This window comes from Lynx rufus, unplaced genomic scaffold (genome assembly GCF_022079265.1).
Source record: "Lynx rufus isolate CCGP_SWC_20201006 ecotype Redwood Valley unplaced genomic scaffold, mLynRuf1.p SCAF_2, whole genome shotgun sequence".
Lineage (NCBI taxonomy): Eukaryota > Metazoa > Chordata > Mammalia > Carnivora > Felidae > Lynx > Lynx rufus.
Window position 1 is genome coordinate 220,690,464 of NW_025814834.1, and position 15,032 is coordinate 220,705,495.

At 64.7% G+C, this 15,032-nt stretch overlaps 1 protein-coding gene across 3 annotated transcripts in view; it reads right to left on the bottom strand.

Annotated features, from left to right (window-relative positions):
* Positions 1–15,032, bottom strand: part of TP73 (tumor protein p73) — a 61,321-nt gene that overhangs the window by 26,830 nt on the left and 19,459 nt on the right. For all 3 annotated transcript variants that reach the window (XM_047083343.1, XM_047083344.1, XM_047083342.1), the window contains exons 2-3: positions 14,882–14,976; positions 14,433–14,553 (exon numbers count right to left, since the gene is read on the bottom strand). In XM_047083343.1, coding sequence (XP_046939299.1) covers positions 14,433–14,553; positions 14,882–14,943 — 183 coding nt within the window. In that variant the 5' untranslated portion in view covers positions 14,944–14,976. The remainder of the gene's footprint in view (positions 1–14,432; positions 14,554–14,881; positions 14,977–15,032) is intronic.

Below are 15,032 nucleotides of genomic sequence, written 5' to 3' on the forward strand. Positions count from 1 at the left end.
AATGCAAGTATGACTTTCTACTACTAACCTACTGTTGACCAGAAACCTTACCGATACCATAAAGTCACGTAACACAGATTTTGTAAGCCACATGGGTCATATACCGTGTTCTTACCATGAAGTAAGCCAGGGAAAAGAAAATTTTATTAAGAAAATCATGGGGCGCCTGGGTGGCGCAGTCGGTTAAGCGTCTGACTTCAGCCAGGTCACGATCTCACGGTCCGTGAGTTCGAGCCCCGCGTCAGGCTCTGGGCTGATGGCTCGGAGCCTGGAGCCTGTTTCCGATTCTGTGTCTCCCTCTCTCTCTGCCCCTCCCCCGTTCATGCTCTGTCTCTCTCTGTCCCAAAAATAAATAAACGTTGAAAAAAAAAATTTAAAAGAAAATCATAAGGAGGGGCGCCTGGGTGGCTCAGTCGGTTAAGCACCTGACTCTTGATTTCAGCTCGGGTCAGGATCTCACGGTCTAGTGAGTTCAGCACAGAGCCTGCTAGGGATTCTCTCTCTCCCTCTCTCTCTGGAACTTCCCCACTCACGCTGTCTCTGTCTCTCTCAAAATAAATAAATAACTTGAAAAGCTTTTTTTTTTCAATCATAAGGAAGAGGGAATACATTTCAGTATTGCGCTGTATTTAGTAAGAAACAAAACACAGCCAACAGGACTGAGCTGTTCCAAGCTATGCTATCCAAAGCTCAGCTCTGACTATCTATTCACGCCTCTTGAAAAACCTGCAGCAAAGAGCTTCCACAGCTGACCTGGATAAGCTCGTCCAGCATCGTGTACCCTTGACCATCAGGAAGTTCTTTCTGGACACTAACGCCCACTTCCCTCGCTGCATTTCGGGCCGAGGCTGCTCTGAACCAGGAGTAGCAAGTGAAGTCAGCTGCCTGAATCTCTGCTCTGTGACCCCGGCCGGCCTCCTGGGTGTCACGCGGGGGACCCCCGAGTGTCCAGAAGGGGAGGCGAGGCTGAAGAGCCGGTCCTATCAGGGTCCTCTATCTGCCCCCTGAGGCTCCTGACCACGGGGAGCGAGGACGTTTCCCAAGCACTTCCGAAGAAAGCCGAGAGGTCCAAATGCAACTCGTCACAAAGTCCACCCGTGACCTTCCCAGACGTGGAAGGCGGCGATGCACCTGGCCTGAGGCTTCATGGGTTCCTCTCTCCTCCCTCCTTGCCTCCTGCCCTCCCCAGCATGCCTTGCTGGGTCCCGGCGCCCCGCCCCGCCTGCCGCGTCCACTGCTCCCCACGCCTGCGGCACCGCGTGCATCCCGTGCTGCCCGAGGGCCCGGCAAACACGTCTCCCTTCACGGCCGCAGGTGAACAGTCTGGAGGAATAGTCGGCCTTTGCCAGACAGCCGCCCTGGCTTCCCTGGCCCCTTCCCCATCCCGTTGGCCAGGTTCTGCCCTCCAGCCTCCAACCTCAGAGCCACCTCCCCCAGGAAGCATCCTGGCCCGGCTGCCCCTCCAGCCAGGAGCTGAGCCCAACGGTAAGACACAGCAATGGGTCCTTTCCCAGGTTGGCGGCCCCGGGGTGGGAACCACGTCACCGTCCTGTTGCGTGGCCCCCGTCTTTGTGGAAAACGGGGTGAACGGTGTCGGCCGTGGCTTCCTCATGGGACCACAGTGGATCTGACTGGAGAGGTGGATACAAGGGTCTTTACCGGGCCCTCTGCCCGGATGTCCTCCCCAGACCTCCGCTCAGGAGGCTCCCCTGACTCCCCCTCGGATGTCACCTCCTGGGGTGAGGCCAGCTCAGCGCTCCCCACTCCTGGGACGCAGCACCGCCTGGGCCGGGGCACGGGGGGGGGGGGGTTGCGAGCATCATTCTATCCCGCACGGTTGGGGCAGGGTGTGCGGAGTGGGGGAGACGGGGCCCCAGCTCTGCGGCCCCTTCGCCCTGCTGTGGGCTCCGGGGGCGGGCAGGCGGGCACCCCATGGATCTCAGAGGGCTCTGCCTTGGGGGGCTCCCTCCCACCCCCAGCGGGCTTCTGCTCTGACCCCAGCGTCCCCGGCTCTCCGCAGAACACTGATACCAGAGGTTTCATAGGGCACGAAACTCCGAGCCCCCTGGTCTTCTCTGGCAGGCGTGTCTGGGCTTGGGTGCGGCCTCACCCAGAGGTGAGTGGCTGGCATGCCGTCCGGGCTTCAGGGGGAGAGAACCCGTCCCCCTCGGAGCAAGACCTCCACCCGCGGTGTTTCCCACAGCATCTCCCGGAGTCTGAGTAAATGGGTGGAAATGCCAACAAGACCGTACTCGTGCTGGGGGAGGCGCCCTCCCCTCCTGAAAGTATGCGCGCGCTCTCCTCGCCCAATCCTACGCCAGGGCCGTGTGGAACTTTCCACACCTCGCGCTGGAGAAACGTGCCCCCAGCAGCCCGTTCCTGCAGCTGCCGAGGCGTGTGTCTGCAGGATGGCCCTGCTCGCCTCTGCCTGCAGACAGCGCTGCTGAGACAGCCGGGGCGGCGGCCTGGAGCCCGAGCCGCGCAGGGTCCCCGTGTGACTCCCTGCCGGCCTCTGCGGGGGGGGGGGGGGGGGGGGGGCCCGGTGAACAGGCCGGAGGCCCACGGATGCACAGACTTTACTGAGCCCCCAGAAAACAGCCCCTTCCAGGGTGCCCAGGGCCTGGAGCAAAGGTGGGGTGCAGCAAGTGGGGGACCCCTCGCCCCTGAGCCCCACGGGGGACAGTCAGCCTTCCCAGAGCCTGACGCTGACCCAGGTGTCTGCCCTGACTTCCTTCGCCCACGTCTCCCTTGTCCGTCTGTCTATCCGCAGGCGCTAATCAGGCCCTGCCTGCACAGCACCTCATTGAGCGGCCCCTGGTCTCCTCAGCGACAAGCACAGTGAAGGAGGCGGGACTCTGGTGGGGGGAGGGGGGTGGTCACTTCGACGGCCAACACCCGGGGATGGAGAAGCAGCCATCACCTCCCCATTCACGGCTCCGGGGCGGACAGACAGGCCAACCCCAGGCCCTCCTGCCGGCTCTGAGCCTGACAAGCTTCCTGGCGGGTGAGGGTCTCCCGGGTGCTGGGGGATGGCGGCACTACGCAGACGCGGCCCACGCCCTGCGGGAGCTGGTGCTCACGTGTGGCCATGGCAGCCGGCAAACCAGCCGCTGAGTGTGTAGGGGGCTCAGGACTTCACAACAGGCTGAACACGCAGCTCACGGGGCGGGGGTGGGGGTTGCGCATGAGAAGGATTAGCGAAGCCCACCGGAAGTGAAAGATGGGCAGGGCGCAGGGAAGCTTCTATGCTGGAGATCAGAGGGCAGAGCACCTGCGGCCAGAGGAAGGGCTGATGGGAGGTGGGGGAGCGGTTCAGCCCAGGGACCCTCTGGCTCCCGAGTCAAAGGCGTGATACGGTCGTGGGGCAGTGCAGGGCCTGGCACACTCAGAGGTCACGTCGGGGGCTCTGAATGAACGGGACGTTGGCTGTTGCAGAATAGCTCCCGAGTTTTGGCCACAAGCAAGGGAAGAAGGGATTTTCCATTAGCAGAGACCCGACTGGCCGACTGGCCACCGGCAGGGCAGCTCAGCGAGCCTGGCGAGTGGGGCCATCCCTCACCTCCACTGAGGCAGGCTCCTGTATTCCCCTTCCGGAACAGTCAATCCCTGCCTGCCCGGACCCCAGTGGCCCTGAACCGGGTCGGAAAGGACACCTTGTGGCTGCTGCCCCATTCTGCAGCCCAGACCCCTGGCCACTCCAGCCCTGTCCTCTCCCAGCCACTGGAACCCCTCCTGCCGGGTCCAGGTCCCCAGAGGCCCCGCCCCTTCCTGTCCCCCATGGCCCCCCCTCCTGACTCCCAGGCTGCCCCTCTCTGTCTCTGCTTATCTCGGACCTGGTCATTCTCCATCCGTGCAGCCCCCTCCCATGCCAGGACCCTCCTCACTGTCATTTTCCCCGACACCTGCCCCCAGGTGTTCCAGCAGGCTCTGTGCTGTGGGGGGCGGGGGGGGGTGCCTCGGCCCGCCGCCCCCTCCCCCACAGCTGATGAGCAAAGCCGAGTTCACACTTTTCACCCCAAATCCCCCTCCTGCCGTATCCCATCTGAATAAACGGGGCGACTCCCTTCACCCAGCCTCCCGGGTCCAACCTGGGTTGTGCTCGCCGTCCCCACCCCCCAGCCCACCAGCAAATCTGGTCCAGGACTCAGGTGCTCACCGCCTCCCCTGCTCCTGCCTGGCCCTAGGTACCATCCCTCCGCAGGATCCGCCAGCGGCTTCGGGCTCCCAGCCTCGGCCCTGCCCTCCTGTGGTCTCCTCCGAGCACTGCAGCAGGGGCCCCTTCTAGAAGCCTTGCGGGATCTCGTCCCTCCCTCCCTCCGTGTGCCTGGGATACAGGAGGCGCTTAGGACATAGTTCCTGATGCACGGATTGGCTTTTCCTACCTGGGGCCCTTCCCGCCCAGAGGCTGCACTGTCTGCAGGAACAGAGTGACCGGATCCTCGTCGGACAGCGGGTGGAAAGCGCTGAGCCAGGACCGTGGGCACGGGCGTTCACACAACACACACCTGCCGGTGCCCACCAGACTGGCGGACAGCGGGAACCGGCCAGATGCTGATGACCCAGCTCCACATGACCCTGCAGGGGCGCCTAGTCGGTTGAGCGTCTGACTTCGGCTCAGGTCATGATCTCACGGTTCGTGGGTTTGAGCGCCCGTCGGGCTCTGTGCTGACAGCTCGGAGCCTGGAGCCCATTTCAGATTCTGTGTCTCCCTCTCTCTCTGCCCCTCCCCTGCTCACGTTCTGTCTCTCTGTCTCTCAAGTATGCTTAACAACAAGAAAACGATAACTCTGCAGCCCAGACAGTCCTGGGCCCTGGTCAACAGACAGGCCTGAAAAGAGCCACGGGGTCTAATATTGACCCTGCTTATCTCTTGAGGCTCTAAAGCTTTTGCTAAATAGTGAAACAGTCCAAGAGGATAGTGAAGGGGAGATCACAGAGATCAACACGGAAAAGTCGGCCCCAGGTGCCTGCTCCGAACCATCTCCAGTGTGGTCTCAGGTGAGAAGGGACCGTCCGTGCCCTCAGCTCCCTCCTGGGTCGGGGGCAGGTGGCCCGCCACGGTGGGAGAAGCAGCCCCCCCCCCGCCCCGGTGTCGGCCAAACGCCCCCAGTAAGTGGGAGCCACGAAAGGGGTCGTTCAGCCTTCGACGGAGAGGGACGGTGCGGAGGCAAACCCTGAGTACAAGACAGCAGCGAGAGAGGATGCCCCAGCCCCCGAGCAGCCCCTGAGCAGACCCGGGCGCAGGCCTGACCGAAGCCAAGCATCAGGGCACTTCCTGCTCACAGACAAGGGCGGGGCCACACGGGAGACCCCGTGCTGCTCGTGGCACAGCACCCTGCGGCCCCCAAGGGCTCCCAGCGACAAGGGACGTGACAACGTGAGCTCGGGACAACCCTGTTTGTTGGTTTTGGGGTTTCAGGTGCTTTGGGACAAATCTCACTTCCTCTTTCCTGAGGTTTGCAGCAGCAGAAAGTTTCTGTCTCCTGGGACAGAAACAGGAAACAGACACATTTAGAAATCAGTGACCCAGCCCCTCCCCCTCCCCAGGGGAAGAGGAGGGAGACTCCACCTGCCCCGGGGCACAAACGCACCAGCCTTGCGGACAGACTTGTCCTCGTCTACACAGAACCGAGCAGGGTGTGGGCCGCAGCAGCAATGTAGATGCTCCGTCCACCGTCCACGGGAGGACCCTGTGCCCCTCACCCCTGCGCCCCAGGGAAGATGCCACGCAGCAGCCATGCTCAACCCTGCCCGACATTTGCACTGCGGGGGCCACTTGACTGGAGAGAAAAGGTCCCCACGTGTCCAGGCTTCTCTGCTGGCTGCGCAGGGACACTGGCCTCCAGGGGCCCCGGGGGCTTCTGGCTTCTGCCTTGGGTTGTGCGCGTGACAACCAGGTGCCCCGGCGGCAGGCAGATAGCTCCCCTGGGCCACACACTGTCACTCCCCCCACCCCCGACCTTGCTGGGGACACACGCGCACAGGCACACACACATGCTCATCCCAAACTCACAATGCACACAATACACGCACACACACGCTCTCTCGCACACAAGCACACCCGTGCACTCACGCACACTGCCCAGAACCTTCGCGTCTCCAGAGGCTGCCGCACCCCCGGGTCTCTGTGGCTCAGGCTCCTGGCCTCTGCCAGCCGCCGGGTCTCCCACAGGTCCCAACGGCCCCCACTGTACCTGCATCCGTGGCAGGAAAGACGGCCCCAGCCTCCACCTGCTCAATTAGCAGCCTGGTACCTGCCTGGCCCCCGGGGACCTGGCAAGTCTGGAAATGAGCCCGGGTCCCCAGGGCCCAGACGGCAGGGGCCCACTGCCACCCCTCCCCTCCCTCTGCCAGGCTGCTACCCTGCCATGAGACGGACACCCTGAGGCCGGTTTGCCACAAGTCCTTGACCTCGATCTCAGACCACACCAAGCCAGCCTAGCGAGCAGATTCCCAGGAGAGGATGCTGTTGACCGGAGAGCAGGTGCGGGCAGGACCGAGCTGCAGCCCAAAGCCGGGAAGCAGCGGAAAGCCCCACAACTCAAGGCAACCGCCTAGCCCCGACCAGACATGACCCGCCCTCCTCTCCCTGGCTGTTGGTCCTGTCCGGCCAGTGGGCACTGGTCCCAAAACTTCTCCAGGATGGGCAGGCATCTGCCTCTCTGCCCAGGACCTGCCCCAGCCCCTCGGTGCATCCTGCCTGCCTCAGCTTACCCTGGATCGCGGCACCCAGCCAGCACCGGATGCCTGAGCAGGACACAGACGAGAGAACGCACTTCCTAAGCCCCATCACGGCAAAAGCCCCACCAAGGCTCCCCCAGGAGGATGGAGATACGGTTCCGGAGAGATGCGGCACACCTACCGTGGCAAAATGCTGCGCGGGGTCACTGACATACAGCATGGTGGGCACGCGGGGGTCCGCACACGCCGGGGAGCTGGCGTGCCGCGGGACGAGGCATGGGTCTGGGTGGCCGGGGGGTGAGGCGGAGAGTGGCGGCCGCCCGGCGGGGTGGGCCCAGGCGGAGGGACGCCGTGGCTAGGGGGGCGGAGGATGCCCCGGGACATGTGGGCTATCTGCGGGCATTTTCCTTCTCCTCATCTCCCCAGTTCTGTCAACCGGCTGCATCTAACAACAAAACCGGTGGCCCACCCCTTATTCCTCATGCCTATTCATCAAAGTCCAGGCAGGCCTCAGCTTGCCCACTGCTGTGCTGGACCGCACCACGGAGGCGCGCGGGGAGGGGCGGCACGCCGGGCCACCGGCCCGCTCCGCAATTAAGCCACAGCCGGCTCCCCCCAAGACACCGCCCCTGGGAGGCTCGGCGGCCACAGACCTGCACCCCTGAGCGTGAGGGGGCCAGCCCGGGCCCTTGAGACCCAGATAGGTGGGGCCAAGCCACCCCAGAGCCAAGACGTGGTGCTGTAGCCCTGGCATCCTGGGCGGAGCAAATCCTCCTGCCTCAGGAGCGTGTGGTCCACCGGGGCCACCCCGCAGGGCTGAACAGAGAGGAGAGGCACCCCAGGAGACTGCTCCCCCCGGTACCCGCAGGGAGCCTTGCTACGAGAGCGAGCAGCCTAGGCGCGGTCCAAAGCAGCGGATCGAGCCGGAGGACCAGAGTCCCGATGCCCCAGCCCTGCCCGGGCTGACGCTGGCCTTGTCCCCACCGGTGCCGAGCCCCTGGAAACAGGGATGTGGCCCAGGAGGGGGACCGCGTGCTGGCCTCCAGGCGCCGCATAACGGTGGCCCGCCTAGCCGGGGGCTCCGAGGGGGCCGCCACTACCCCCTTTCTGGAGTCTGAATCTCCAACCCGATGTAACCGTCTGTGGCTCAACGTTGCCTTTGGGGTAGAGGCCGGAGCCCTCCCTAGAAGCAGGCAGGACATCAGTTATACAGTTACATATAAATCATGTGAAATTGGACGGGCCACCCTCAAGTTTCCAAGCCCCGCCCACCCCCCCAAGACCACTGAGGTGCTGGAAAGACGTCCTCGAGACCCTTGTCCGCCAGCCCATTCTTGTCGCGTCCACAGCCATTCCCAGCCTCCTGGGGGGCTCAGGGCAGAGGCAGGCTCCACCCAAGGCCCAGCCCAGCCCCCGGGCTCCTCCGGCAGATGGGGAGGGAGAGCCCATGGGGGGGGCCCTGGGAGCTGCACCAAAGACACTGCTCTGCAGGCTGGCCAAACTCACTCACTCACTCCCGTGGCCTGAGGCTGTCAGCTCCCGGCTCACAATGAGACAAGGGAGGAAAGCAGGGGGCCCAGGTTGGGAGCTCTGGCTGGAAGATGGAAAGGCCTGGGGTGGGGAGCCCGCTGCCCTTGGGGGGCCCGTTCTTCAGGGAGGGAGGCTGGAGGTGGAGGCGCCTGGTGGGCTGGGCAGGAGGGCGGAATGGAGGGACACAGAGCCAGGTAGGGGAAGAGGAGGAGGGTTCAGACCCCAACCTCTCACAGCTGGTGTCCCCCGCCACCCCCCTGGAGGGCAACACCTCCAGCTGGGACTCCATGTGGGGCAGCTGGCTTGGGGGAGGTCAGCTGCCTTCTTAATCATGCTGGGTTGGTAAAAGCCCAAAGGGGAGAGGAGAGGAGAGAAGAATTTGAGGTGAGAGACCCCAGGAATGGGCACAGGTTGGCACACAGGGGACCCACGTGTGGGAACTCAATCTTCAGGTGGCCCCAAGATTCCCACTCCAGGTCTGTGCCCTGAATGCCCCCTGTCCTCGGGAGGCACCGTAGATGTGATGACAGCCCCTGTGATTAGGTTCCAAACCCAGTCAACTCTGAGCTGATCAGAAGGGAGAGTATACAGGTGGGCCAGGCCTAATCAGGCGAGCCCTTCAAAGAGGTCAGGGAGACGTCCTCGAAATGGCCTCAAGGAGCACACCTCCAGGCTGTAGAGGCACCATGTGGCAGGAGATGGCAGGCAGCCCCCAGGAGCTGAGAAAAGTGTCCCTCGGAACAGCCAGCAAGGAGGCAGGGGCCCCAGTTTGACAGCCACAAGGGACTGAGCTCTGCCAACAGCCAGGGAGCGGAAGGGGTCCCTGGGCCAGACAAGACTGCACTCCTGGCTGACACCCTGAGCAGGGGACCCAGGGGAGACCCGCGGGGCTCCTGACCCACGGACACTATGAGGAAACACACGAGTGCTGTTTTAGGCCACCAAGTGTGTGGTGAGGGTGGGGCCGCTCGGGCCACTGGGATGGCCGGGGAACACGGGCTGGGCCCAGGGGAAGCCAGCCACACGTAAGCCCTGGACAGCATGCTCTCCGGAGGGAGGGCATCAGGTCGGGAAGGCGCCTTCTCTCGACCGCTGACGGAAGCAGAGGCAGAGGGTCCGTGCCCCACCCAGGCCGCAGGGGCGGCACAGAGGAGGCTCTGGGCACCCGGGGCCTGAGGACCAGCACTGTCCCCCGCACCGTGAGCTGGGCCAGGCTGGGGTCCTAGAGCGACTGAGAGCAAGACACCATATGCAGACGTGCCTGACTCCAGCGTCTTTCCCGAGCAGCACCCACTTCCTGCACACGTGTCCTAAGTCTTGGCCACCCAGGGGGCAGGGACAGGGCATTGGGGGACTCTGTCCTCAGAACTGGGCCCCCTCCTCGCTTGGTCCTCAGCTGCTTCCTCCGGGTGGCCTCCCAGGCAGCCCCACTGGGCCTTGGCACCTGCTGTCCTCATTCTAACTCACTGGAGGTTCCACCCCACCGACCACTTCCGCAGGCTCTTGGCAGCAGAGGGGGGTGGGATATTTCTTCCCCCTCCCACGGGCGCAGGAAGGGCACCAGCGACGTGCCAGCTCGGGGCCACACTCCTCATACTCCTTCCTGAGCACCCACGGGAGGATGGCTCTGCTCACCCCACGGAGGATGCCACGGAGGATGCCACGGAGCTGGCTCCGTGACCTGGCGGCTGGCTGGGACTCAGCTCCACGCACCCCAGAGGGGTCCCCACCACAGCCTGTGGAAGGAAGGGCTGCTCGGGGCTCACTACGGAGGGCAGGCGGGCTGGGGTCCTGGAGCTGACCTTGAGCCGCAGACCCTTTGAGGAGGGGGCGTCCTTCCCCTCCGTCTGCGCACCTGCCCCCTTCTGTGGGCTAGCTCGGCTTCCTGGAACACCTCCCGGGAGGACACGCTGGGCTGTGTCCTCCCTTCCCCACCTGGGGAGAAATGCACCCCCAGGCCAGGAAGGCCTGCCCCGGGTCACTGCTGGGGTCTCGAGCCCTGGGCGTCCGCCTGGCTGTGCAGAAGGTGGGGGTGGGGCCCCAGCATGGGTCAGCCGCCCCTGCCAGCCACAGCCCTTACCCCTGTGGCCCACACCTGCCCACAACAGCTGTCGCCAGAGAAGAGGCGCCAGGAGAGGCGGGAAGGGGTGCAGGGGGGAGGGGACTCTGCCGGGCGAGATGCTGGGAGGAGGTGGAGGGAGGCGAGCCCTCCAGCCTAGGCTGGCCACACGCCATCTCCCCCTTTCATGCATCATCGGAGCTGAGAAGTTGCCCCTCCCCACCCCCCCCCACCCCCCCAAGAGTCTGGCTTTCATTTTGTCCCCGGGGACACAGACTCAGAGGAGACACACAGGCCCAGCACTGTCCAGCGGGAGTCAGGATTCCCACTGCCTGCCTGGGACGCCCGGAGTGCTCACAATGAAGGACTTCATCCTGTCTGCGCCCCCCCTAGACCGTGGGGGGGGGCCTCCAGGGCCAGTACAGACCTCACAAGGCCGCCCCCCTCCCCATGCCAGCCCACCGCCCTCCTGAGCCCCTGGGACGCCAGGGATCCGATAGGCTTTTCTCCGTTCTCCCCTTGCAGGATGCGGGAGGCCTAGCTTACAGCTCCCTGTGGCAGGGAGCAAGCCGTGTGCGGCAGGCGGATGTGGCCAGAACCCGAGGCCACCACCCAGGGCAAGGGCTCCCCCCCGCAGGGACCCCTGGGCAAGGGGCGTCGGGTCCTCCCCGGGAGGGGGGGGACAGCGCTCTTGGACGCGGGGCCCTTCCCCTGCCGCCCCCACCCCACACCTAGCTGTGTCACACGCCGCCTGAGGCCCCGCACCACCCTCGACCTTGCCGCCCCAGCTCGATGTACAGACAAGGAAACTGAGGCCCCGTGTGCGTCACCTGGCAGAAAAGGGGTAGGGATGGGATGCGTCCCAGAGTTCCCCATGCGCACGGCGGCCTCCCTCTGTGTCACCTCAGCATGTGGTGTGGTGGGGACCTCGGGAGCTCACTGCCCCCCCAAGAATCTGTGCTCAGGTCTCCTCCAAGTCCCGCCTGTTGGGGCCCTGTCCTCTCGACTGCCGCCGGACCCGTGTGGCGGGAGGGAGGTCCAAGGACAAGAAGCCGTCCTTCCCGCAGGGCTGGGCGGAGCTCCCGCTGGGCCCACACCTGACACCTCAGCGCCCCAGGCAGGGACACTGAGGCTCAGAGTCATGGGGAACTTGAACCCGGGACAGAGTGGCTCTTCAGGCGGGGCCCCATCCACTCTGCCTGTCCCCACTGGCCACTGAAGCTCTGGGTAAGGGCATCCCATGGGCCTGCAGTGGCCTCTCTTCTGACCGTGGAGGGGATGCCGCTCAGGAACCGGCCCGGCCCGCGGGAAGAAGGCCCCGGACGGTGGAAAGCGCCACCCTGGAGGACCAATGTCCCCCACTCAAGGACCGCGCCCATCTAGGCTCTGCCTTGTTGCCGGACCAGCCCCATGACTGAGGCCGCCCGCCCAGGAGCGGTGGGGGGCGCAGTGCGCGTAAGCCTTTACACCTGCCTCATGCTGAGTCACAACTGCAGCGCTGGCCAGCCGGGGTCACTGGTTCCAAGGCCCGGCCTGGGAAGCCTCTTGTCTAAGGTCACCAGGCTGGGGCTACCCCGCCTCCCCTTGAGCGGCTGGGTGGGGAGAGAGCCGCGCCACACCGCCGCCGTGGAGCGTCCTCCGGGGGCTCCCTCCTGCACCTGCTCCAGAGCCCTGGTCACACGGGGCGGGGAGCGGGGGGGCCCTTCGGCGAGGCGGCCAGGCACCCGGCTCTGCCCTGGCTGCCGGGCTGCCTCCGTCTGGGCATCCGGCTGCGTCGGCCACGAGAGGGTGAAGGGGGGCTAAGGCAAGCTCTCTGCATGGCGCCCGCCCCAGACCAGTCGCCGCTCCCACTGGTCCCAGGCAGGGCTCAGGACGAGGCCGAGGCTGACCAGGTGGTCAGGGAGTCCCAGCCTTTTACTGAGAGGTGTGTCCCTCCCTGGCTGGTTCAGGCCTCTCGCCCTTTGCAGGGGTGGGAGGCCACTCTCTCTCTCCCCCGCGGCTGGTGGGAGGCATGTGCCCTCCATTCCCAGCCCAGACGTGCTCAGCATACCTGGCATGCTCCCGGGGGGACTGAGGGAGCGCGCCCCACCCCTCAGGAACCCAGAGCTGCTGCCTCTGCCCGTTGGGGAGCAGACCCCACCCCTACCCCCGCTCCTGACGCTGCTGGGGTCTCCAGGCGCCTCTGCCCTCGAGGGCAAGGCTGGGCCGCTTCCCAAACTCAGGAGACAGACCCCTTAGGACACTCTTCAAGGGTCCTCTGTCCCTAGAGCCCCTGCCCCTCCACACAGTGGACATAGCCAGCACCGGCAGTCAGCTTTTTTTATTGTGACAGAAGTACCTGACGTTCTGCTTTTGATCTCGAGGCGGCCACTCAGCAGACAGCCACCTAGAATAAACGTGCGGCCAGCCGCCCAGCTCGAGGAAGGGCCAGGCCACCCCTGCGACGCAGCTCCCCTTTGAGAAAGCCCTGAGTGATCTAGAAACTGACCATCGAGTGACCCTGCTTTCCCCTTCCTGAGCTTTAAATCTGCTTTTGTATTTTAAATTCACCAGTAAAGAGTGAGCCCACGAAACGCTGGCCCGCACCCCCACCCCCATAAAGGCAGAACCTCCAGTCTGCACTGTCTCTTTCTCTCTCTACCTGCCACCTGGCTGCGTGGCCCAGGCCCGCCTCGAACCCTCCAGCCCTGAGAGCAATGACACGGGTCCTGCTGTTGTCAAACAAAGAAGGGCTGGTCCAGCCACAGCACCGGCTCGGGGGGAGATGCCTGTGGGCCTCCCCCAGGTGAGTGCCCCAGACGCAGCCAGCCGACGGCAGCCCTACTGAGATGCTGGGGAGGACACTGAGGTCCAGGAGGGGGTCCTGGGAGGCGAGGGGTCAGGACCCTTGGCCCCTGGGGAGCAGCTGGTAGAACAGGGAAGGTTCTGGGGGGACAGGACAGAGCTCGCGCTTTTGCATCCTGGCCCAGGATGACTCTGCCCCAGCCCATCGAGGCCCACCCTTTGCCAGCACCTGCCTCAGTTTCCCCGCCTGTAAAATGGGAACAAACAGGTGTGGAAGGCAGGCGGGCTGCCTTCACTGTGATGGCGTCCCCGAGCAGGAGGCTGGGCCGGACAGTCAGCTTTCTCAGATCCAGCGTGAAAGGTTCCTCAGGGGAACGGATGTCACGGGGGCCCCCTGCCTGCCGTACCCCGACCCCCCGGCTGCAACGGCCCAAGTCGCATGTGGGCCAGCCCAGTGGCTTCGACGGACACGACAGAGGACACAGGGGACCCTCCTGCCCCCTGTCCCCACCCCAGCCTCGCCGTGGCTCGTTCACACGCTCACTGGAGCCCACACGGCCCTCGCTATCTGCCGGATGCTCAAGGTGCCTCAGACGGGTGTGTGTTGGGGTGAGGGGCTCCAACTTCTGGACAGGGGCTTTAGGGAATGGGGGCCAGGTCCTCCTGGCCTCTAGAGCTCCCAGCACCGCCTCCTTCCTGGGCCCAGGCTCTCGGCCTGGTGCTGGTGCCCTGAGACAGACACTTGGCCGCAGAGAGGCCAGGGACCAGCACCGCTGCCGTCTGGGGGTATGTAGCAACCTGGGGGGGGGGGCTGGCAACCACCAGGCATGTGGTGGGGACAGCAGGCGTCACTAGATCTCCCCGGGGGCCAGGGGTCCTCACACCCCCTTCTTGCATTCTGCAACCTCCTTCTGGCGCACCAGTGCCTTGCAGCGGGCGGCCAGAGAAAGAAGCAGGGACGTGGCCACCACCCAGTTAGCACAGCCCTGCCTTCTTGCCAAGAGGAACGCAAGAGCGGTAGGACCCGAGACACCGCAGCAGGGTGTCCGGGCCTCGGTGGCAGAGAGGGGGTGGAGGTGCTGCTGGAGCCTGGCACCATCATGGAGAGAGCAGGGCAGGAGACGCAGAGGCTATTGCAACACCTAAATCCAGCCATTCCTACGCCTGGATCCAGCCATGCCTGAATCCATTCCTGCCCGTGGATTAACAGTCTCATGAGCTGATACGTTTTCTGTTTTGAAACTGAAACGTCCTCACAAGCCTACCGAGGAAGCTGTACTCCTGAGCACCAGTGTCCGGTTCTGCAAGCTCCCAAGACAGAACAGTCCACACTTACCGCCCCCGTCCTGAGACCCCCGCAGACAGCCGCCCCACTCACCATGACGGGCGTGGTCATGCCCTGCAAGTGCAAGACATCCATGCTGGCCCCTGAGCCGCTCACCACCGCGTTATTTCCCTGGCTTGGCTGGGGAAGGTCAAAGTAGGTGCTGTCTGGTTCCCTGGGAAGAGGGGAACAGAGCCGTCAGCCCCGGGGCACCCAGGCCCCGAGCTCATGCGCTAGGCCTACACCTGTCCTGCCCGCAGGAGCCCTTCACCCCATCGCCTGTCTCCTCTGCTCCCCCTCCCTCCTCTGCCGGCCTCGCCAGGGCTAGTGTCTGTGCCCGGGGTGCGTGGCCACACGTGAGCTCTGTCCCCTGGACCCCTCCTGGCCCAGGAGTGCTGGCTGGAGGAAAGAGCCCAGACTTTGGACGCCGCACCCCCAGGAGAAAGCCCCCCGAGCCTCGCCCTGCCCGAGTCCGGCCCTGGGGGGCTGGAGGAGGTACTCACAGGGATCTCCACAGGTGCTCGAACGTGGCCCCCTCATCGGCGGCGGCGGTGGGCTGGGACATCTTCCTTGCACCCGGCCCGGAGGGCAGCTGGCTCTGCGAGGAGGGAAGAAGGACAGTGGGTGCTTGGGAAGGCCGGCCCCCACCCTCCT